The sequence below is a fragment of the Vidua macroura genome, chromosome 20 (assembly GCF_024509145.1).
Source record: "Vidua macroura isolate BioBank_ID:100142 chromosome 20, ASM2450914v1, whole genome shotgun sequence".
In the NCBI taxonomy this organism is placed as follows: Eukaryota; Metazoa; Chordata; class Aves; order Passeriformes; family Viduidae; genus Vidua; species Vidua macroura.
Window position 1 is genome coordinate 5271649 of NC_071590.1, and position 20071 is coordinate 5291719.

A 20071-nucleotide genomic window follows, 5' to 3' on the forward strand; every position below is an offset into this window, starting at 1 on the left:
CTCATTTCTGACTTTGGCTTAAAAGCTCCCATTGCCCGGGAGGTTTTGAAGTTCACCCCTTTTACTTGTTTGTTAAATCTTCATTTTATTGAGCTTATCTCTGCACACACCTGGTTCCTTACGCCCACACCTCAGAAATAAACCTTGTCATACAAATTCCATACCTCATTTTACACCTCTCCCAACAAAATGCAACCTCTTGGTCACACGGGTCTCCCTTGAAAGGAAAGAGCAATTTGTAGCAGTTCTTTGCCCAGTTCCTCGTGCCTCCCCCCGGCGCTGAACTCCGCAGAGAGCTCCCTGAAGGTGATGCAGACGCGGCGGTGCTCGATGTGCCTGCGGTGGATGCCGTGTTTCCACTTGTACCGGGCATCCCCGTGCAGCACCGCCAGCGACCTCTGCGGTAAGAGGATGGCCACACTCACCTCCTTCCCCGGAACCAGCCTCGGGGACAAAAAGCACTCGGTTCCCTCTTCTCCTGAACTTCTGTGCGCTGATGTCTGCGTGAAAGGTGCAGGGGGACTTAATCCCCCCGTACTGGAAATGGGAAATAATTGGATGGTGTCCTCTGAATCGCAGGACATGGAGAGCACAGTTTTTGAGAGCAGGTTCAGGCTGACCAGACGCTCCCCCCAGAGCCACCAGTCATCAAAGTGGGGGTCGATGGCAGAGCCCCTCTCTGGTCTGTAGTCCAGGTTACACTGTTCCACAGGTGAGAAACCGCTGAGCACAGCACAGGCCTTCATCTGTGCCACAATCTTCCTGCTGAAACTCGGCAAGCCAGTAAAGCTGCCAGCCTTCAGCCTTTGTTTCTTGAAGTTCACTTTGGGTCCATAGTCCTGTTGGAAAAGAAGAGGGGGGGAAAAGCTAGTGTAAAGGAAAAATCTAGGACAAGTCTTTTTGGAGAGGCTGTTCCTGCAGAGCTCTGTTCTCATCTCTTCCACTGACCTGGTTGCCAGGTTGCAAAAGGACTCACTGAATCTACATTAATCTCTCTGGATTCATAAAGCAAAACCAAATCTGAACACCCCCTTCTTTCCCTTGGAGATTGTGTGAACTTTAATGCTTGAACACACACCATCAAATACTGTTTGTTGTAACTATCATGTGTTTTTGCAAGAAGTTGATTTTAATTACAGGTAATTCTTGCCATTGATTTCAGGAAAAGCTTTCAAAGGAAAACACTTAATGAAAACATCTCAATATTTTGGGTTTTAACTGAAAACAGCTTTCCTTTTCCAGAAGGATCTAAGATCAGATGTGCTTCCAAAGTCCAACCTGTTTCTTTCGGCCAGACTGTGATGGTTTCCAGTCATCTCGATCCATCAGTTCCACTATCTCACACTCTTCATCTTCATTAATGAACTCCTCCACCAGGAACACCCCTGGAAAGGGAAATGCCCAGCCAGCAAATTCTGAGTGCTCATTTCCTTTAGCTAGGCCTGTGGCTGGACAGTAAGTGAAATTATCTTCTCCCTGTGGAAATATCAATGGAAAAGGAAAAAAAAAAAGCAATAAGATATTTCCATTATTTACCCCTGCAACCTTGCTATTGCAGCATGAAAACTGTACAGTATTCTTGCAGACAGGAGAAATTTTACAGCTGCTTTTGGGGAAACAGCTATTCCCTGCTCTTTTTTTTTTTTTTTTCTTTTTTTTTCCAGCTGCAGCATCAATGTGCTGCTTGCTTGAAGCCACATTTTTTTTTCTTAGTGATGTCTTTATCCTGGAAAGGCAGGGAAGAACCGATGATCCTCAGGGTCACAGCTATAAGGAGATTAATGGTGGGAATTGCTGCAGAGATACGGTCTGTCATAGCAAAAAAAATGTTGAATGAGGAAAGTTGATGAAAATCGCGCAGGCCACAAGGCTGAGCTCTAACAAACGAATGTGAACGTAAACACGTGAGGCTCAGGTGAGCTCCGACTCGGCTCCTGAGCGTTACCGAGGCGAACAATTCACGGTAGCCGGGGGCGCGGCCGCCGGGGGGGCTCTGCCTGGTCCCCGCCGTGTGACCCTGCGGCCCCGGGGTCCCGGCCCCGCTCCGGGCACGGGGGTCCCGCAGCCGCCCCGCCCCGAGGGGCCGCGGCCGGCGGCCCCCGCCGCCCCCCGGCTCCTCCCGCCTCGCCTCCCCGCCCCGCCCCGCCGCCCGCCCCCTCCCCGGTACCTGCGGGGGCGGAGCGGCCGGCGCGGGCCCCTCGCAGAGCAGGCAGGAGCGGATCCCCTTGCAGCCGCAGCCCGGCCCTCCGCCGCCGCCCGCCGCCTGCATCCCGCCGGCTGCGCCGAGGACACAGCCCCCTCCTCCCGCTGCTCCTCCTCCTCCCGCCCTTCCTTCCTCCCCGGCTCCTCTTCCTCCTCCCCGGCCGCTTCCAGGTGAGGGCAGCGGGGCTGGGCGCAGGCCGCGCGGCCGGGCAGCGGGGGTGGAAGGGGGGTGCGGGCGGACTCGCGCTCCCAGCAGCCCCCGCGGCGCGCCCGGGCTCCGCACCGCTGTTTAGCGCCGCGGGGGACGCTGGGAGTTGTAGGCGCGGCGCACGCCCCGCGGGGGCGCCTCAGGGCCGCGGCCGGCACCGGCCCCTCGCGGTGCTCGGTGTCCGGAGGCGGCGGTGACGGGCGAGGCCTCGGGCCGCGGCCGCACCTGCCCCGCCCGGCCCGGTCCGGCCCTGCCCACGGGCGGAGCCGCGGCCTGCGCCCGCAGCCGGTGATACCCCGCGGCCCGGAGCGTGCGGACAGCCCCGGCATCCGTGGCCTTGTCACCACCGCGGCATCGCGTCCCGGGGCAGCGCCAGCCGTGCCAGGCGCGCCGGGCCGGGCGGTGCAGGCAGCTCCAGGCGAACACGGTCAGGTCCGGGGGATGCCCGGCTGTGGGGCTCCATCCCCAGAGCTGCGGTGGGGCAGGAGGGGCCTGTTGGCAGTGAGAGAACCCCGGCGTAGCCGAATGTTCCCTGTGCGGCATCACCCGCGGCGCTGTGGGCGGGACGTGCCGTGTCCGGCCTTCCCTGCGGCTCCTGCCCTGGCACAGCTGTCCCTGGGGTGTCCCTGTGCCAAAGAGAGGGCGATGGCAACGTCCAGTCACTGCTGTCACATTTTTGCTGTAGACACAGGATCCGAGGGAGGTTTGGCTGGACTCCTGGAGAGTCAAACCCCGTGGTTTGACTCTCAGGGAGAGCTCTGTCGTTTGAAGGATCAAATCCCAAGCAGCTGGTGTTTAACCTGGTTGTCAGTTGAGCTCTTTGTGCTTGTATACAGTGTTTCAGTGTATACAATGTTGTAGTGCCCCGTTGCTCCTCACACAATGTTGCAGGTGCTGTAGGTGTGTGGTGCTGCTGAAACCAGAGGACAGCTCAGTGCCCCGTGTGCCCCTCACCATGTGCTGGAGTGGCATTTTGGCAGCATTGATCTAACACAGAAAGACAGGAGCGAGCCTGGCCTTGGAGCTCTGTTCTCTTTTATTTCCCTCTCTTGGAATCTGTGTCAGGAAGAGTGGGCAGCCCTGGTCCAGTCATTTTGTGGAGCTCTTTTGTCCCTGTCAGCACTGTTATTCCAAATATCAGCCTATCCCTGTGTGTGTGTGTCTACTGAAGCATCAGTTAATCACCAAGACAGAGAACTCTGTTGATTTTTTTTTTTCCTTGATGAGGAAATTATGTCCTTGATTGGCATGTGCTTGAATTTCTGCTGGTTAATTCAGTTTTCCAAAATTTTTGGGAATTCAGAAGTCATCAGGCAAGAATCTGTCCAGCTGGCCAGGCCAGTGAGCTCAGTGTCATTTTCTTGGGAAAAAAAAACATTCACAGCAGGTGTATTGACTCTTACTGCTGCTTTTTGTTTGAAAGAGTGTTGGAATTCCTGGAGCAGAGCCCAGGAGAGGCACAAACAGGTACCTGTGATGCTGTCCTGGTCCCGAGTGCCATCACTCATGGACAGCTTTCACCTGCAACAAGTCTGTCACTCCAACAGCCACGGGATGTATCCCTGTTGGTTTGGAGATGGATTGGATCAGCGTGCTGGGAGCCTGTGCCCAATCTAATAATAGTCTCTGCCATGTTCATTTCAACCAAGTGAAAAAGGTGACTTCCAACACAGCAGCAAAAAACATTAGATAACCTCATAACATTTTTTTTTCCTCCCTTGGAGCTGTTGAAAGCATTTCCTCTTATTCCCATTTGTTTTATCAGGAAGGTAACCAGAAGACATCCTACATCTGACTGATTAGTGATTCCAGCAGAGAGGTGGAGGTTAAAAATGTCAAAAATTACTACAGAACTTCTTTTGGAAAGAGCAGTCCCAAGATCTACGAGGCTCCGAAAGATCGAGACGCTGAAGTAAGTGAGGACAGGCCCATGGAAAATTCCAGATTAATTCAACCTGGCAATGTCTTTTTATCTGTATGTCTTTCTTCCCCTCAACATTTTTTTTACTTAAAAAAAAAAAAGAGAGTTTCAAAGCACAGAGCTGAGAGGGCATTCCCAGTGCAGGATCAGTGAGCAGTGGTGGCACTGCACTCACTAAGGAGGTTATTGGCAGGTGTCACCTTTTTTTCCCAATTCTATTGTATGCTCAAGGCTGGATCCTGATTTCCTAACCCCAGGGTATCATCTCTAACCCCAAAGCCCTTGCATCTTTGCTAGCAATTGCTTAATGTGAACAAGAGAATCTTTTAGCATGGATTTCAGAGGGTTTTTAAAGTATTTTTGGCATTATTTCCCTTCCATTTCCCTCTCCCTCCATCATGTTTCATCTCTTCTATATCCAGTAATCCTACTACCTCAAACATTGCAGAGGGAGAGAATAAACTCTGGATCACTTAAAAACCACTAAAAACAGTTTTGTCACTCAGGTCCTTAACAGAGGTCATTGCAAATATGTGTCCTTGCAAGTGTTTAACACAGAGCTGGCCAATCCAAGTGCCTCAGCTGGCCAGTTTCTGGCTGGCACCTTTGTTTTTGTTGCTGATGTCAGGGGGCTTGGGTTTCACATGTACTCTTTAAAGTTACTTCTTTCAGTTTGCTGTGTGCTAAAGTAATTATTTTTAGTGAGAAACTCACATGTTTCTCTGAGGAGTATCAGCTGCAGTAATCTGGATAAGAGAGGGGTGGGGAGATGTTTGAAGCTGTGGATTTTTGGAGTGTGGCTTTCTCCATGCAGCTTTGTACTGTGATGTGTTTCAGAAAGTCTGTTTGGGGAACACCACTGAGTTTTTTCCCCAGAAGGACACCAGAGTCACACCTCTGCAGCCAGCTGGATTGTCCTCAGCCTTTCTTACCAGCCCTGAGTGGCTGGTTACACTTCTGAGATGGCAAGTGAAGGAGAAGGGATCTTGCTTTCTGGATTTATTTGTCTCATTTATTCACACTTCATTAATATCTAGAAGCTTATTTTTGTAACTGGCCATTAGGGAAAGAGATTCTGTTTGTTAAAGGAACCCAAGCTTGTGCCCTCAAGAGATGTTGGCTGCCAGGACTGGAAGCTCCCTTTGGAGCTCACCTAAATGATCTAACCAAATATAAATAACCCTGCTTATATTATGCAGTTTTCACTTTCTTTCAGAGAAGGGATATTTCTTTTGCCCTCACCAATATTGTACCACTTCCTCTTTCAGGACAAAGTTCTTCTGTTTTGGTGGCAGTCTTGGGATTTTGTTAGGTGAATTTCTACATTTACCATTGGAAGCTTTCACAGCAAAACTCACTATAAAAGAGATGGAAAAACCGCTTTTTTTGGTCAAGTTAGTTCTTTAAAAACAGCCAGATTATTTGGGGACACACTCTACACTTGGCATGAACTGTGAAATAATAAATGTACTGCACTCTATGGACAGGGCAGACTGAGGGTGTAGTGTCTTGAATTGCCACAGCTTGTCTTGTTGATTCAACATTGCACAGGAATAAAATACCAAACCTTTTAGAGGTGTAGCAACTTTTTCCTATCAAATAAGAACTTTTCTGGTGGTTTACTACTCCCAGCCAGCTCAGTTACCCCTAGGAGATTATCTGAATTGCAGGTTAATTGTACTTTGGCAGACCTGAGTCTCTGATGGTGGCTGTTAGGCACATCAGCTATCCCACAGTGTGCTCACAATCCAGAATGCTGCCACCAGTGTAGGAAATGGATTTGAAAAGAACTCTTAAAACTTGATAGAAAGTTGATAGGCTGAAAAACATTTATAAAGTATTGTAACTAAGAAATAAGGTAGTTTTTGATAGAATGGTGTCAAATTTTATATCTCTTGTGTTTTACTATTTATTGAGATTAATAATAGAACAAAAATTTTTAAACCACTTTTTAGTTATTTCATCTTTATAAAAATTTTAAAAACTAACAAAATGGTGCCTCCTTTATGAGGAAGTGATAATTCAACAGATTGTCAAGTTAACTCTAAAAAAACCAACACACCAGAAAAAGCAGGTTTGGTCAGTTGTACCCAGTGAGTTGTGCTGGACTGAGATGCCACCAGGTGGGACTGTCTATGCTATGAAATCAGCATTTGTTCTTCCAGTGAGCTACAGATATTTCATGGGTGGTTTTTTGTTTTGTTTTCAGCCTGTCCAAGCTGCAATTGAAGACTGGAGATTTAGACCCGCGCTTGTTTTCCCGCCTGAGGCACCTGCAGAAACTTGATCTGTCTGATAATTTACTGGACAAATTTCCCAGCAGCCTAACCCTCCCTGATCTGCGTGTCCTGAACTGCAACAATAACAAGCTGGAAGATGTAACTGCTCTGAAACAGTTCCCTCTGCTCGAGGAGCTGACCTACGAGAACAATGTGTACTTGACAGTGAGTTACCCCCCTCCTTACATTCAACAGAGAGGCAAACAAGCAGCACTTGTGCAAAGCTCTTACATATTGTTCTTGGGCAGCAAGTGCTAGGGCGTTTGAGAAAGCAGCCAGCCTTTGTGAGACATTTAACCACTTTGTGCCACTATTTCTCAATCTGCAGAAGTGACTTGCCCAAAACCACTCAGATATTAAGACCTGTGTCCTGATTCTGTAGGCCAAAGTCCTGTCTTAGGTGGCTTATCAGGCACGGTACCTTATGCTCATGCTAGTGTAAAATGCAGGAATGACTGTGTAGAGATGTCCTTACAGAAACACAGAATCACAGAATGGTTTGGATTGCAAGGGATCTTAATGCTCATCTTGTTCCACCCCTGCCATGGGCAGGGACACCTTCCATTAGAACAGGCTGCTCAGAACCCCATCCAATCTGGTCTTAAACACTCCCAGGGATGGGGCAGCTACAGCTTCTCTGTGCACCTGTGCCAGTGCATCACCACCCCCACAGTAAAGAGTTTCTTTCCTAATATCTAATGCTAGTTTTATTTCCTAATATCTGTGTTCGTTTTAGTGCCCTCTGTGCTCTGGAAAGGCAGACTGGGTCCTCAGATGAGGGTTTAAACTCGGTGATTAATCCAGTTTAGGTTTTGACTTCTCCCAAGAGGATCTGCTGACTGTACAACTCAAACATCCAAAGCTGATTTTACTCGTGCTGTAAACTGGCATCAGCCACTCACATCCCCACATGCTTATTTGCTGTGGCACCCTGGCAGTATATCTGTGCCTGTATGGTGAACTATCTGACCCAAGGAATTCTGCTGGAATTCCTTGACTGGAAGCAGGACAGGCTTTCCCCCTGTGTTAGAGTTCAGGGATATGAACAGAGCTCCCAGCCTTGCACTCAGGCCCAGCAGATGAGCAGTTACACAGCCCCCACCTTGTGCTGGATGTTAGCACTGCCTGAGGGCTGGGCAGCTCTGTCTGCAGTTTAAGATCCCAACTCATAGAGAACGTTAATTCACACCTAAAATGTGAAATTCAAGTTGAAAATCCTGAGGAGATTTTATGAAATGGCTTTCCCTTACTAAATATATCATTCTCATATAGGCTGTATTTTAATCAAGGACTAAAGGTAAAGCGAGTACCACATGTACAAATTTTATAACTCCAGTGTTTTCTCTTTCTAGCTCAATGATGACTATAAAGTAATGTTTCTTTTGCAAAATCTTCGTCTGCTCAATGGCAAGGACATAACCAAACTGGCCAACCATGTGAGGTGTGTCAACAGCCGTAAGCTCACCAGCAAGGTAAGATGTGGGATATTTCCTTAACCTTTAAACACCTCAAAAATAAACAAATCCTGTGTTCAGTGTAGTGACAGAACTGCAAACAAGCTTCAAGTGGTTTGCAATACCTGTGGTATGATCTGAGCCCAACCTGCAGAAAGGGTCACTCAGGAAATGTCTTACTTTGCTTTCTCTGGTCACTGCTGGCATCTGCTCTGCCTGTTCTGTGCAGGCAGTTTGCCTTTGGTTTAAGTGACAGGAGCAGGGCCAACCAGGTCTGTGTCTGATCCTGTAGTTTTTCAGGTTGCTCTGATCATCATTCAGGAATGGGAGAAGCCTGGTGCTCCCAGAACAGCTGCAAACACCTCCCCATCTAATTTAAGTTACTGTCCAGGCCCCAGGAATGGGGAGAACAAAACCAGGCTCTGGATAATCCTGCTTTTTCCAGCTTTCACCAGGAACAAGGATTTGTTCTTTATTCTTCAGTTGTGAATGTTTAGAACTCTATTTTCACTCATTTGTCTACACAATTTAGTTCCTGACAGACTGTCCCCACAATGCATCATTGTGATCTTGAGCAAAATTATTGTTCAGTTATGATAAAGGTTTGATTGGCTGGTTGTTTTTGTGTATTACTGCTCTTACCATTTGTATTTTATTTAATTGATCTTCTTAATTCCTTCTGTGTAACAGTGAGGGAAAACTCAGATACTGAAAAATGGGATGAGTTGTGCTGAGTGTTGTCTGCATCAAACCTGTGAACCTCAAAGGGGCTCTGTGAGAGCTGCTCAGCCTCTTGTCCCAGACAGCTGATCATGGCTGGCTGTTTAATGAAACACCAGACACTCCCCTGTGCTGTTCTTCTTGTGGTGTCTGTGCCCTGATGCCTTTCCCTGATGTTATTTGTACCTGCCTGCCCAGTTCTTAGTCCTGTGTCTCAATGTAAAAATGTCTGTTGGGTCCAAATGCTGATGGATGTTACTGCCCACCAGAAACTCTGATGGGAAACTGTGCTGGCAGGTGAGCATCCTGTAGGTCAGCAGCCTTTTGGAGTCCAGGTGTCTCTCTAAATGGGTCCATGCTGACAGTGTCTGCTTAGCCACACTCACTCCAGCTTGGTACAGATGAACTGTCTTTCTCCTTAGCTGAAGTGGTCATTTGAACATGAATAAATAAATTAAAGTGGTGCCATCACGTAGGGTGCAGCACTCAGGGTTGGCCACTTCTTAAATGCTTTCACAAGTTCTCTTGTGCTTTTCTATTGAATAAACTCAGTCTTTCTGCCTAGGTTACTGCTCACTGGAAAAAATTCTTCAGTGACCAACTCCCTGAGAAATACACAGCTGAGCAGGTGAAGTCCATCAAGAAAAAGTTCCTGAAGTCAGTACAGACCAATGTGGTGTATGGGCCCAGCTCACTCAGCGAGTTCACCCGCTGGCGGGTAGGTCACATCCCAGCCACCTTCTTGTTCTCCAGGCAAGGACCCTGCTCCTGGTTCTGCATGGACTGGATTAAAACACTCCATGGATTTGGGTGCTCTTGCTGACAAGTGGTATCATTTTTCTCTTTCTTCACTGCTTTGTTAAGCAGCTACCAGGACTAAATATGCACCAAGTTGAAATGGCTGTCATTAAATATTATTTTTTAATTCATAAGCAATAATGATACTTGTACTAATTAATCAGACTGCAATATCCTTAATACTTATTTATTTGAAAATTAGTTTAATAGTAACTTTTATTGTTGATGAAAGAATAAAGATAATGACAGAAGTGTAGCTGCTCCCAGCGGGGAAAGACACCACATAGTTTGTAACATTTGTTTGATTTGTTTGTTCATACACACAATTGAGACTTCCATCTCTCCTTTGTCTTGTTTTATTGCTGTGCTGTTGTTTCCACAGCTGTGTACTCTGAATGCCCATGACAAAGTGAAGTTCTTGGGTCATGTAATGTCAGCTGGGGACTCCTCCACCACTTGTGAAATTCACACAGAATAGTGGGAGCAGATGTTAAAAACTCAGCAAAGCAGCTCTTTGTGCCATGACACATCAGAGCTTGACGTGCTGTGGCTTTTTTGTCATAGTCTTTTTTTTTTTAACATACCCACATATTTGCTTCTCAGGTGAAAATGATTGCAGAAGAGTTTCTGGCACACTCACTAGGTCTGGAATTAAACTCTGATACTGAACCAGAGGAAAAGACAGATGAGAATGAGGAAGAAAGCACAGAAAGCCCCAGGGAAGCTGCAGAAGACGTGGCTCAGGTAGGTGATTTTTCCAGTTACATTAGCAATGTTCTTTCTGTTTCCTGAGAATTCAGCAGCTCTTGTCAGTTCACGTTTATGACCCTTTGGTAACCACAGGGGCAGTCTCAGGCTCCAGCCTGTATCCAATAGCTCAGTGTTCTTCTTTACAGCCAGACTGAAGCTTTCCCAGAAATGTGGAGGTGGAGTTGCTCCCTCAGAGAGCTTCCATTCTCACAAAAACATTTAATGAGTGCAATCCTACTCACTCCACCTCTCCTCTAGGAAGAGATATTTTAATTAGAGACCTGGGCTGATGCCTGGCCAGGCTCTGCTGGTGTTTGCCTGCTTAGAAATGGCTGCAGACTGAACCCCTGTGGTCCATAGGTCAGATTTGGTTTTCCACATCGTATATAAATTGCAAATAACTGAGACAGGGGAAGGGAGCTGAAAAGGAGGCTGGCTGCATGGTTTCCATTAGCTTCTGCCTCTAGGAACCCTGCAGCTCTGAGCTGCCTGATCCCTGGAACCCAGTCTATAACCGTGGGAGGATACTTGCATTTGAATAATTAATGTCTTTAACTTACAAATGATCTGCACATCTCAGGGAAGCTAAAAACCTTCTGCAGAACCTGACAACATGACAACATGCCTTATAGGTCACAGTAACACCCAGCAAGAGGAAAAGAAATCATTCAAAATCAAGCCCTGGAAACAAGAGGTCCAAGACCCAGGCAAACACCGAGGAGGAAGCTGCAGTTAATCCCAGAAAATCCAGTCATGTGGAGGATGACCCAGCTCCTGATAAACCAAGAACATCAAACCAACCAGCCAAGGATGCAACGCCTGAGCAGGGAGCTGAAGGGACACAGAAGAATGGAGAGCAGTTTCCCAAGGGGCAAAGCAACAGAAGATCCAGCCAGATGACAGGGGAACAGAAAAGCCAGGAGCAGGACAGCAGCGTGGTTACCTTGACCCCCGTGAAGAATTCCAAGCGCAAGGTACGTCCATCAGCATTTGTTCTCCTTGGGACTGGCTTTGGGCCTCTTGGTTTATAGTGGGAGGAGCTGCCTTCAGGTTTCTTCAGAGCTCTGCACAGCTGGGGGCTCATAGTTGGCCAAATATATTGTGAGTTTTGGTTTGGTTTTTTTTGTCATTGTTTTAAATCTCTCAGAGGCATCAAGGGAGAGAAGAAACCCCCCGGGAGACCCCAGTGGATCCCCTCTGGGGGATGGATGGACCAGCGCTCCGAGGTGGTGCACTGACAACCTGTGCTTAGAAATGGGACTGGCAAGCCTTGCTCTCAACTCAGGGGCTGCATGGGGAAAGGTGTTTCCCCCTCAGCTCGGGCCAGTGGGGACTTAAAGGGTTTTCCACGTTTCTCTGCTGCAGGAAATGGGGTTCTCTGCTGGGGTCTGCTGGGCACATCTTTGCTAAACAGTTCCCTGCTGCTTTAGGAGTCTTGAGCATTGTGGCACCTCAGTCTCTCCTGTTCTCCATAGCACATATGGGCTGAAAAATACTTGAGTTTAACTCAGATTGCTGTGTTCAGCAGAGGGGTCTGTCAAGGCAATCACAGGCAAACCGTGTCAGGGGAATGAATTTTCTAAATGTGGATGGTTTATTGTAGGAGGATGTCAGTGCAGAGCCATTGCATTTTCTTCAGTGTCACAGTAAAGGCAACAGCCGCGAGGATTTTAAAACGCAGCTCTGGTCCTGTGTCTTCGAGCCAGTGCTAGACTCTGGAGCCAGGAAAGGTGAGCTCTTAAAGAGGTTTGCAGGATTCCCAGAACCACCTGGCTCTGGAATCCCAGTGGACTCCATGCCTTAGACCCCTGCTCCTTCAAGCTGTAGTCTCCGTTGTCAGGAAGAGACTTGCTTACATATTTGTCCTTTGACTTCGAAAACAGGAGACTGGGAGAGCACCGGGCAGTGATAAGCTGCAGTCTTCATGTGTTATCCCTGAACCTGGGAACTTCTCACCCACTATTGTCCTCTTTCAGATCCCATTGTGAGCTCCTCCAGAACCGTGGCAACCTGTGGAGGGGAATCTGTCTGTCTGATTGATTGTGAGACAGGGACAGTGCTGAAAAAGTATAAAGTGGCTACAGAGGTGGGTTGCAAGTGGGACGGGTAAGCACTGAATGGGAATACTTCAATCTGTAATAATTACAGTACCACAATCTGTAATAATTACAATCTGTGATAATACATATTACAAAGAAAGTGTTAGTGTGGAGGGATGTTAAGATGAAGATAGATAATAAACATTGCTTGTTTATCCTTTTAGCCTGGTTTGAGTTTATTTTTTATTAGTTTAGGAGATTAGCCTGCCAGTCCTCACACAGGTGTGTCTGGCTGCTGAGCCTGCTTGACAGCACAGAGGAATAAACATCCTCTTTCTGTAGTTTATGTTCTTTTGAAAGCTATTTTGAGTTTTGATGCTCCATCTTAAATAGTCATGTCATTTTACCTATCACCTGACACTTGTGACAGTTGTCTTTTCTCTGAGCTAACAGCCACCACCTTGCTGGCTATTCTCTGTTCTCTGTCACCCCAGTCTTGTTTTCCTTGTGTCCCAGGAGTTCTTCAGCGTTGCATGGACAACCCTCACAATGGTGATCAGCGACAGCCGCAAGAAAGCTCACAACATCCTGGCAGCTGCAGGGAGGAGAGGCATTGTCAAACTGATCCACGTGGCAGCCGACTTCTGCTACGGAGAGATAAAGGCTCACAAAAAGCCCATTGCTACTGTCTGCTTCAGCCCAACCCAGGAGACCCACCTCTTCAGTAAGTCTGCTTCAGAATCCCTGGTTTTAGTTCTGATGTGGAAAAGTCAGGGCTTCCTTAACAAGGGGAATTGTCACCAGGGCAAGCAGGGACGCACAAAAGGCATGGACAGGCATTAGGGAGAGAACGTTGTTACTCTCCTGTGGCAGCAACCTCCAGCTTGTTTCAGCCAGAGCCTGCCTCTTCAGCTGAGGTGCAGCAGCTCCTGTTTCTCCTTTGGTGGCTCTCAGGGTGGTGTCACACACACATTAGCCACAAACAAGCTCAGTAGTGGATCTGTTCCACAGGGATGAGTAAGAAGAAAGGCAGAGCAGGCAGCTGGGAGCCAGGCAGTGGCAGGTCTCTCCTCCAGCACAGCAGCCTATTATGGGCTGTTTGGTTTCATTTTATCCAACAATGTGCTTAATTGACTTTGATTTTTTTAATGTGGGTTCTGTGCCTTGACAGAGATTTCTATTCAGGTCCTGATGTCAAGGAGAGCTTTGCCACACACAGTAGGGCCCACAGAGGCTGTGGCTCACAGACTGGTAATGAACCATCATGTTACAAATTGCAGCTGCATTGTCAGGCTGTACAGTGAGCTGGTACAGAGCCATTCAGGCCACACCTGCACCCCACAGCACATTGTTTCTCTTGGCTACAATTACCCACATCCTGGAGTGGTTAAAGTGCTACATGAACCATTAAAAGTGGAATTTTTTTTTTAGAATAGGGGATACTTTTCAAGAAGCTCAGGAGTGCCAAAAGCAGAAGCAGAGGAAAGAATGAGGAAGTTGGTAGCACAGCCATATAATGGTGTGGACAGCAAGACTCGTTATATTTCATAGAAAAAATTTAGAGTAATTAAGGGAGATTCTTTGTATCTTTTCTGGGGAGGGGACACCAAGAAACTGAGTTTGAGGGCTGCCATCTGATGAGGGTCCAGGTTACTCAGAGTAATCTGTTAGAACTGTTTCTGCTTCCAGTGTATCAGCTTGGTGACATGTTTCTCACCCTTTGTGAGTGCCTTACTTTCCCAATGGGAGCTGCTGTGGATGTGAACACAGTGTGGATATGTGCAATAAAGTGATGTCTGCCTGAGAGTAGAGGTTGGCGCTCATATTTTAGATTCTACTAGAAGCCCTGTCCAGAAACGAGCTCAGAGGGCCACTAACTCAAGACCTTGCAAAGCCACAACTCAGTAATGGACACCAGGAAACAAACTGTTTTATCTGGCCCTCTTAGAGCACAGGATAAGAACTCTAAGTACTGACTGTGCATGTGTGACAATGTCTGGGAAGTGCTCGGCCAGGAGCCTTGGGGACTGCTGCTGTGCTTTAATGAGCTCTCTGGAGCCTTAGAGGGTGACTGTGACTCAGGCAGAATTGCCAGCTAGCAGGAGAAGAGCCAGATGAGCAGCAGTGTCACTACCTGCTTCTCTTCTGTGTCCCACAGCTGCATCCTATGACAAGCGAATTGCACTCTGGGATATTGGGATTCCAGACTGTGACTACAATTTCAAAGCAAGGTAAAGGTTCAAAAACCAGATGTGGCCAGTCCAAGAGCCTGTAACTATCACGTCACAGCACCACTTAACTGCTTGTTCTCTGCTTTTTTTTAGCCAACTGCTGGTGCTGGAAACAGCCTCTATCCCCCTACGGATTGCCCTGGTCCCCACCTGCCCAGAGCAGTACCTGCTGGCAGGCTGTGAAGATGGCTGTTTTGCCTGGAACATAAAACTGGATAAGGGACAAAAAAGCAGGTGAGAGCCAGAAGTTGGGGGTGTGCATTTGCTTTCCAGAACAAGAAGGGATAGTCCTAGCAAAGGCTTGATTTCTAACTGAGCAAAAGCAGCACGTCCTACCAAACTTAAACCATCCTCCCCTTCCCAGAGTGGCCAGAAAAAAATAGGAGCATGATGCTCAAGGACTGTTCAGAGTTTGTATTAAAGCTGCAGGTGTTGCAGACTGCTTTGCAGGAAGGCTGGCAGGAGTGTAATCCAATACTCCAAAACTTAAGGGTGTGTCATCTCCAGGTAGTGTAACGGAGTGTAAACTTTTGGATTGATTTCCAGGCTCACAGTGAGGCCTCCCCTGCTCCTGGTACGTGAGGTAACCCAGGAAACTGGGACCCTGTGGGAGCTCAGGAGAAAATTATGAGGAAGAAGCAAGTAAAGTCATGCCCTGCTGACAAATACCCTGATGCCTGCAAAAGGGATGGAGTGCAGCAATCTCTTGAGCAAACAGGCTTCTGCTGTACTAGTAAACCCAGGTGACCCAAAGTGTGGATTCAAGTGGGAATTCACCTTGGCAAGAGACTCACTAACAGACAGATTTCCTTCTGGGCTCTGCAGCTGGGTGTCCTTTCACTGCTGGCTGTTCAGGACTTGGCTGATTTCACCCTTCCCCCCTGCTCTAGGCCTTTTGAAGCCATATTCCAGTTTCCTGGTCAGGAAAGCATGACAACATCTCACAGGGTTGATGGTTTGGCTTTTCTCAATGATGATGTTGTTGGTGAGTATACACACAACAGCACAATCCCAAAAACAGTGGGGCACTTCAGCATGTGCAGGGTGAAGCCAGCATGACAAGCAGAGGGGCTGAAAGGGGTGTGACAGCCTCTTTAGCTTTTGGGGGGCTGCACAGGATGGAGTTGTCTCCCAGAGTCACTTGTCTTTCCCAAAAACGTGGCCTAGAATGCACACCCATGCTTGGACAGGACCAGAAATCATCTGGACACATCCCTGAGAGCACACATGGCCAAACAGTGCCAATGTGGAAGGGGGGAGAGTCTCTTTCTGCTCAAGGGCTGGTGGCAAAAGTTTTTTTTTTTCAGGGGAACTGTGGGTTTCACATCATGGGCTGGCTCTTTCTGAACAACTTAGGCTTGTTCTGCAGCTCAGGAACATAAGCATAGCACTGAAAATATCTCTGCAAGCTCCAATTATCCTGAAATAAGGTAAAACAGGTGCAAACAGTTGCTGCTGGATCAGATCCCATGGCTTGAAACCCATGTTCTGGATGGACCACCTCTGTCTCAGTGCACTTTGCTTCCCAGCAGCTGCCAGCCACAGCCTCTCCCTTCCTTTCTTCCTAGTTTCCAAGAGCTCCAAACCAGGATGCATATACTTGTGGAGCTGGAGCAAGTCTTTTGATGCCAAGGGAAAAGGATGCCAGCGGACAATGTCTGCAGTTATTCTGGCTGAGCTGGAGTGGTCCACAACAGACATGTCCTACCTGACACTCAGCACCTGCCCAGGTAGGAGCACTCCTTTCCTGGGTAATGCTTTGCCCAGTTGTCCATGGCTCTCCTTTGATCCGTGGGAGCAGCCTGGAGCTGGAGGCAGAGGCTTGGATTTCAGAGCTCTGCTGTCCCCCTGCAGCTCTGCAGTGCAGCTCCAGCCCAGCACCAGCTGGAAATAACCCCAGTAATAAATAATTACAGCTGCACCTTCTGCCTGATAAGGAGGGACAGTCGAGGCTGGGGGGGTCTTTCTTGCACAGGTTTTCAAAGCACAGAGCTCAGGGCTGGGCCCTGTGGAGCCACTGGGACGCTAAGTGCATCTCTGGGCAGGGATGTCACACACTGGGCAGCTGGGTTTGGAGACTGACAAGGAACAAACAAACCTGATCCAGTCAGCACTTCCCAGAACCAGTCTAAAATAAGTCAGGAGAAATCCCAAAGCATTTAGCACTAGCTTTTCTACACTAAACATAGCTGGTTTGTCCTCAAATGAATTCTTTCAGAACAAGGTAGATTCATAATTTTGTGCCAGTAAGAGAATTTTGCTGAAATATGGCACGCTCCATTGGGATCCTGCAGCTGTCCTTTACAGCACAACAGACTCCCAGCCCCACACTTGTTTCCCAGCTTTTTCTTCTGCTCTCACAGCAAAAGAGTACGTGTTCTGTGGGGATGAGAAGGGCAGTGTGTGGATGTACAACCTCTCCAACTACACCACGGCCTGGGGCTCTCCAAAGGGAAAGCGCTCGGAGCGAAGGATCTCTCCCACACAGGTAGGGCTGAGGTGCTCTCTGGGCCTCCCTTCCACCCCAGGGCAGCTGATCCCACTCTCCTGAGCAGGCTTATCCCAGAACATGCCTTCTGTTGCCACAGCTGACCCTCACAAATAATTAAAAGCAATCTCCAGAGTGTGGCCAAGGCCATTCACTGGGACAGGAAGGAGGAGCTGCAAAGCAAATCTGTCACCCCCTGCAGCTCTTCCTAAAACAGCCCTAAAAACGTGGAGAGGAGCACAAAAGCACAGCTGTGCAGGCACCACATCCCCCAGGGAGGGGGAGGGAAGCCAGAGTGAACATTCCCTGGCAGGAGAGGGCTCACTCACCCTTTTTCTGCCCAGTATTTCCCTCTGGAGACAGCTTTCTTTTGGGCAGTCACTGAAAGGACAAGCACAAACACTCCAAAGGCTCTCAGCCACGGGGCTGCAGCTGCATTAGACAGAGGTATGAGGTCACCCAGTGTTCCATTATTTCTTCCCTGGAAGGTTTATTCAGGTATGGGAAGGGAGTCACCATCCCTGGAGGTGGCACTCCGAGCCCTGTTCTGGGTGACACGGTGCTGCTCAGTCACAGGCTGGACTCGATGCTCTGGGAGGTCTTTTCCAACCTCAACAATTCTGTGATTCCTCAGGTTTTTTGGAAATGCGTTGCCAAGCCACCAGTCAGTTCCTCTGGGACTGAGGTGCAGCGGTTTTCACTTGTCCCTCCCTGTGCACTAAACCCTGGCCCACAGCTCCAGCAGCCCTCAGGAGAAGGAAGAGCCTGTGCCTCAGGATGCCCAGGGCCCCATCTGCCCCTGAGACACGTCCCCACCCCCTCTGCTCTCCCACAGATCCTCAAGTGGCCGGAGCTGCGCGTGAACGGGGAGCAGCCCCCTGAAATCCTGGTGAACAACGTGGTGGCAGACCCTGCCTTCACCTACCTTGTGGTGCTGACCAGTGTGAACATAACAGCAATCTGGAAGAAGTCCTAGTCCCCTGTGCCACAGTTCCACCCCCGTGCTTTGACCTAGTGCAGTATTAGTGACTGTTACCATGTGCCCATGAACGTTTTCTAGAGCAGCTTTATGTGCAAGATGGAGGGAAAAAAAAAAAAAACAAACAAACAAGGTAAGAGTTTGTTAAATCATCAGTTCATTGTAAACATCCGGTTTCTTTTACTGTACGTTTTCACAATTTGTGCATTTGTTTTATAGAAATGACACTTAATAAAACAAAATACCAGTTCAGCTGGCAGTGCCTGGACTTTTTGGCAGGAAGAGCAGAGAGTTCATCTGCAGCTGTCACTGAGCAGCTTCTCATGCTGGAATTGTACCCACAACAACCTCCCCAACAGCCCAGGACAAATATTTGCCTTAAGGCTCCAATTAGAAAACTAAAAATCACTTTAATGACTTATCCACCAAATCCAACGTGACATTTATCCTCTTGGCAAAGTGCCTGTCTGCTCTGAAAATAAAACCAAAACTCAAAATATTGCTGCTGCTGTCAAAAATTAAACAGAAGTGGGACAAGGGGGAAAATATTGGCCATGAATGGAGGTTTAAATATTTCATCCAGTATCAGACACATCATTCTGCCTCAGAAGTACCAGTCTGCTCCATTTTACTCAATTCCTTCTTGTTTGTCCTTAATAGCAACCTGTAAAGCAAAAGCAAAAATACACATGCTTAGACAAGAGTTGTTACTGAGCTGCAGGTTGGTGTTTAATCATTCCTGACTCTTCTGTGAATCACAACAACCCACAGTGGAAATCTCTACAGCAACCAGAATACTGAAATTAAAATCAAATCTTATTTACAAATTGGTGCCCTGGTGCCTCTTCCCAGCACACCAGAGGTACTGCCTCAGTCACAGCCTCCCTCAATTTGTCTGAGTAAGATTAAATCTCAGGATTCGGGGGCTAAATTAATAAATAAACTGAGCAGAAGTGATGAGAAGTGAAAATACAGGCCCAGAGTTTTGTCAGGAGAAGTAAAAAAAAAAAAAAATTAAAGAAAATAAAAATGCACTTAAGAGCAGCCAGGCTTTGACAGCAGCTGAACTACACAAGGAGGGTGGCTTGAATTAATTCATAAACCTAAACCCAGCAGCTTCAAGACACATAAAAACATTGCCACAAGGCCAAACAGTTTTTAGGGAAACAATCCCCTTACCCTGAACCTCTCTTCCAGGAGGGAGAGTTCACTGATCAGGTCTGTGATGGCGTTGGTGAAAGCTTCCTGCGGGCTGTAATCCGGGGTGGTTTGGACACGGATGATGATTTTATGTTCCAGAGGGTGCGGGACCTTGTACCCTGCGAACAGCACCTGCGGGTCTTTGAGCAGCTGCCTGGGCCGGGAACAAAAACCCCAACGGGCGACGTGAAGGGCGGGAACAGCCTCCCAAACCTCCCCCGGAATCTCCTCCCCGCCTGAACTTACGACTTGATGATGTTCCCGAGCGTGTGGTCCTCCTTGTTGATGGTGAACAGGCAGGCGTTGGGCACCTTGGTGTCCTTGTTGATGGTGATCCTGAGGTATTATGGGATACAGGGCTGTTACCGACCCGTGCGCGCCAGCGAACAGCGGGGACTGGGGGGAAAGGCCCGGGCTCCCCCCACCCCCAGCTCCTCGCGGTCTGATTAGGGTTTAATTAGGCGCCCCCGGGTATCCCCTCACTTTTTCTCGCCCTCGAAGAGCAGGAAGGACTCGAAGGCCGGAGGCGCGTTCATCCCGCCGTTGCTATGGCTGCCGCCGCTTCGCTTCCTCTACGTCACTTCCGCCCGCTCGGTGCTCCTCGTGGCCGCACAGCGCCCCCAGGCGGGCGGGAGGACCCGCTGCCGGCAATGGCGGCAACGGGAGCAGGGACGGCGGGGCTGGCGAGGGCCGCACGGACACGGGTGGCCCCCGCCCCAGAGCCACCGCCGCGGCCATCGGCGGGGCCGGCAGGAGAACACACACCCGTGACACCATCGGCGGTGTCCCCGCTGGAGACACC

The 20071-nt window shown here is 48.6% G+C and overlaps 3 protein-coding genes across 5 annotated transcripts; 1 reads left to right on the forward strand and 2 right to left on the reverse strand.

Annotated features, from left to right (window-relative positions):
• Positions 1-40: 40 nt before the first annotated feature.
• Positions 41-2293, reverse strand: ALKBH4 (alkB homolog 4, lysine demethylase). The gene is made up of 3 exons (XM_053995702.1): positions 2168-2293; positions 1279-1476; positions 41-839 (listed from the first exon to the last, which is right to left on the reverse strand). Exons 1-3 carry the CDS (start codon positions 2267-2269, stop codon positions 204-206), a joined length of 936 nt encoding a protein of 311 aa, XP_053851677.1. The 5' UTR covers positions 2270-2293; the 3' UTR covers positions 41-203.
• LRWD1 (leucine rich repeats and WD repeat domain containing 1) lies at positions 2284-18321 on the forward strand. 3 transcript variants are annotated; one of them, XM_053995699.1, is made up of 16 exons: positions 2284-2373; positions 4176-4322; positions 6541-6775; positions 7963-8082; positions 9350-9502; positions 10186-10326; positions 10965-11306; positions 11936-12062; positions 12309-12418; positions 12888-13095; positions 14530-14602; positions 14696-14836; positions 15493-15587; positions 16171-16332; positions 16966-17090; positions 17926-18321. In XM_053995699.1, the coding sequence occupies exons 2-16, from the start codon at positions 4243-4245 to the stop codon at positions 18064-18066; spliced, it is 2253 nt and encodes a 750-aa protein (XP_053851674.1). In that variant the 5' UTR covers positions 2284-2373; positions 4176-4242; the 3' UTR covers positions 18067-18321. The 3 variants fall into 3 exon arrangements, with proteins under 3 accessions (XP_053851674.1, XP_053851675.1, XP_053851676.1); XM_053995700.1 differs by lacking the exon at positions 2284-2373 and adding an exon at positions 2747-2842; XM_053995701.1 differs by lacking the exon at positions 2284-2373 and adding an exon at positions 3856-4067.
• LOC128817298 (DNA-directed RNA polymerase II subunit RPB11-a) lies at positions 18216-19858 on the reverse strand. Its single transcript, XM_053995704.1, has 4 exons — positions 19753-19858; positions 19516-19605; positions 19249-19423; positions 18216-18733 (listed from the first exon to the last, which is right to left on the reverse strand). The coding sequence occupies exons 1-4, from the start codon at positions 19803-19805 to the stop codon at positions 18698-18700; spliced, it is 354 nt and encodes a 117-aa protein (XP_053851679.1). The 5' UTR covers positions 19806-19858; the 3' UTR covers positions 18216-18697.
• Between the last annotated feature and the right edge of the window lie 213 nt (positions 19859-20071).

What these genes read in the sequence shown, in the direction of transcription:
- ALKBH4 (XM_053995702.1), bottom strand. Translation starts at nt 2,269, where the DNA reads ATGCAGGCGGCGGGCGGCGGCGGAGGGCCGGGCTGCGGCTGCAAGGGG. An exon ending in CGGCCGCTCCGCCCCCGCAG is followed by an intron (nt 1,477 to 2,167) that starts GTACCGGGGAGG and finishes ATATTTCCACAG; the next exon opens with GGAGAAGATAATTTCACTTA. An exon ending in AGTCTGGCCGAAAGAAACAG is followed by an intron (nt 840 to 1,278) that starts GTTGGACTTTGG and finishes CTTTTCCAACAG; the next exon opens with GACTATGGACCCAAAGTGAA.
- LRWD1 (XM_053995699.1), top strand. Translation starts at nt 4,243, where the DNA reads ATGTCAAAAATTACTACAGAACTTCTTTTGGAAAGAGCAGTCCCAAGA. An exon ending in AGAACAATGTGTACTTGACA is followed by an intron (nt 6,776 to 7,962) that starts GTGAGTTACCCC and finishes TTCTCTTTCTAG; the next exon opens with CTCAATGATGACTATAAAGT. An exon ending in GACACTCAGCACCTGCCCAG is followed by an intron (nt 16,333 to 16,965) that starts GTAGGAGCACTC and finishes CTGCTCTCACAG; the next exon opens with CAAAAGAGTACGTGTTCTGT.
- LOC128817298 (XM_053995704.1), bottom strand. Translation starts at nt 19,805, where the DNA reads ATGAACGCGCCTCCGGCCTTCGAGTCCTTCCTGCTCTTCGAGGGCGAG. An exon ending in CTCTTCGAGGGCGAGAAAAA is followed by an intron (nt 19,606 to 19,752) that starts GTGAGGGGATAC and finishes ATAATACCTCAG; the next exon opens with GATCACCATCAACAAGGACA. An exon ending in CTCGGGAACATCATCAAGTC is followed by an intron (nt 19,424 to 19,515) that starts GTAAGTTCAGGC and finishes TTCCCGGCCCAG; the next exon opens with GCAGCTGCTCAAAGACCCGC.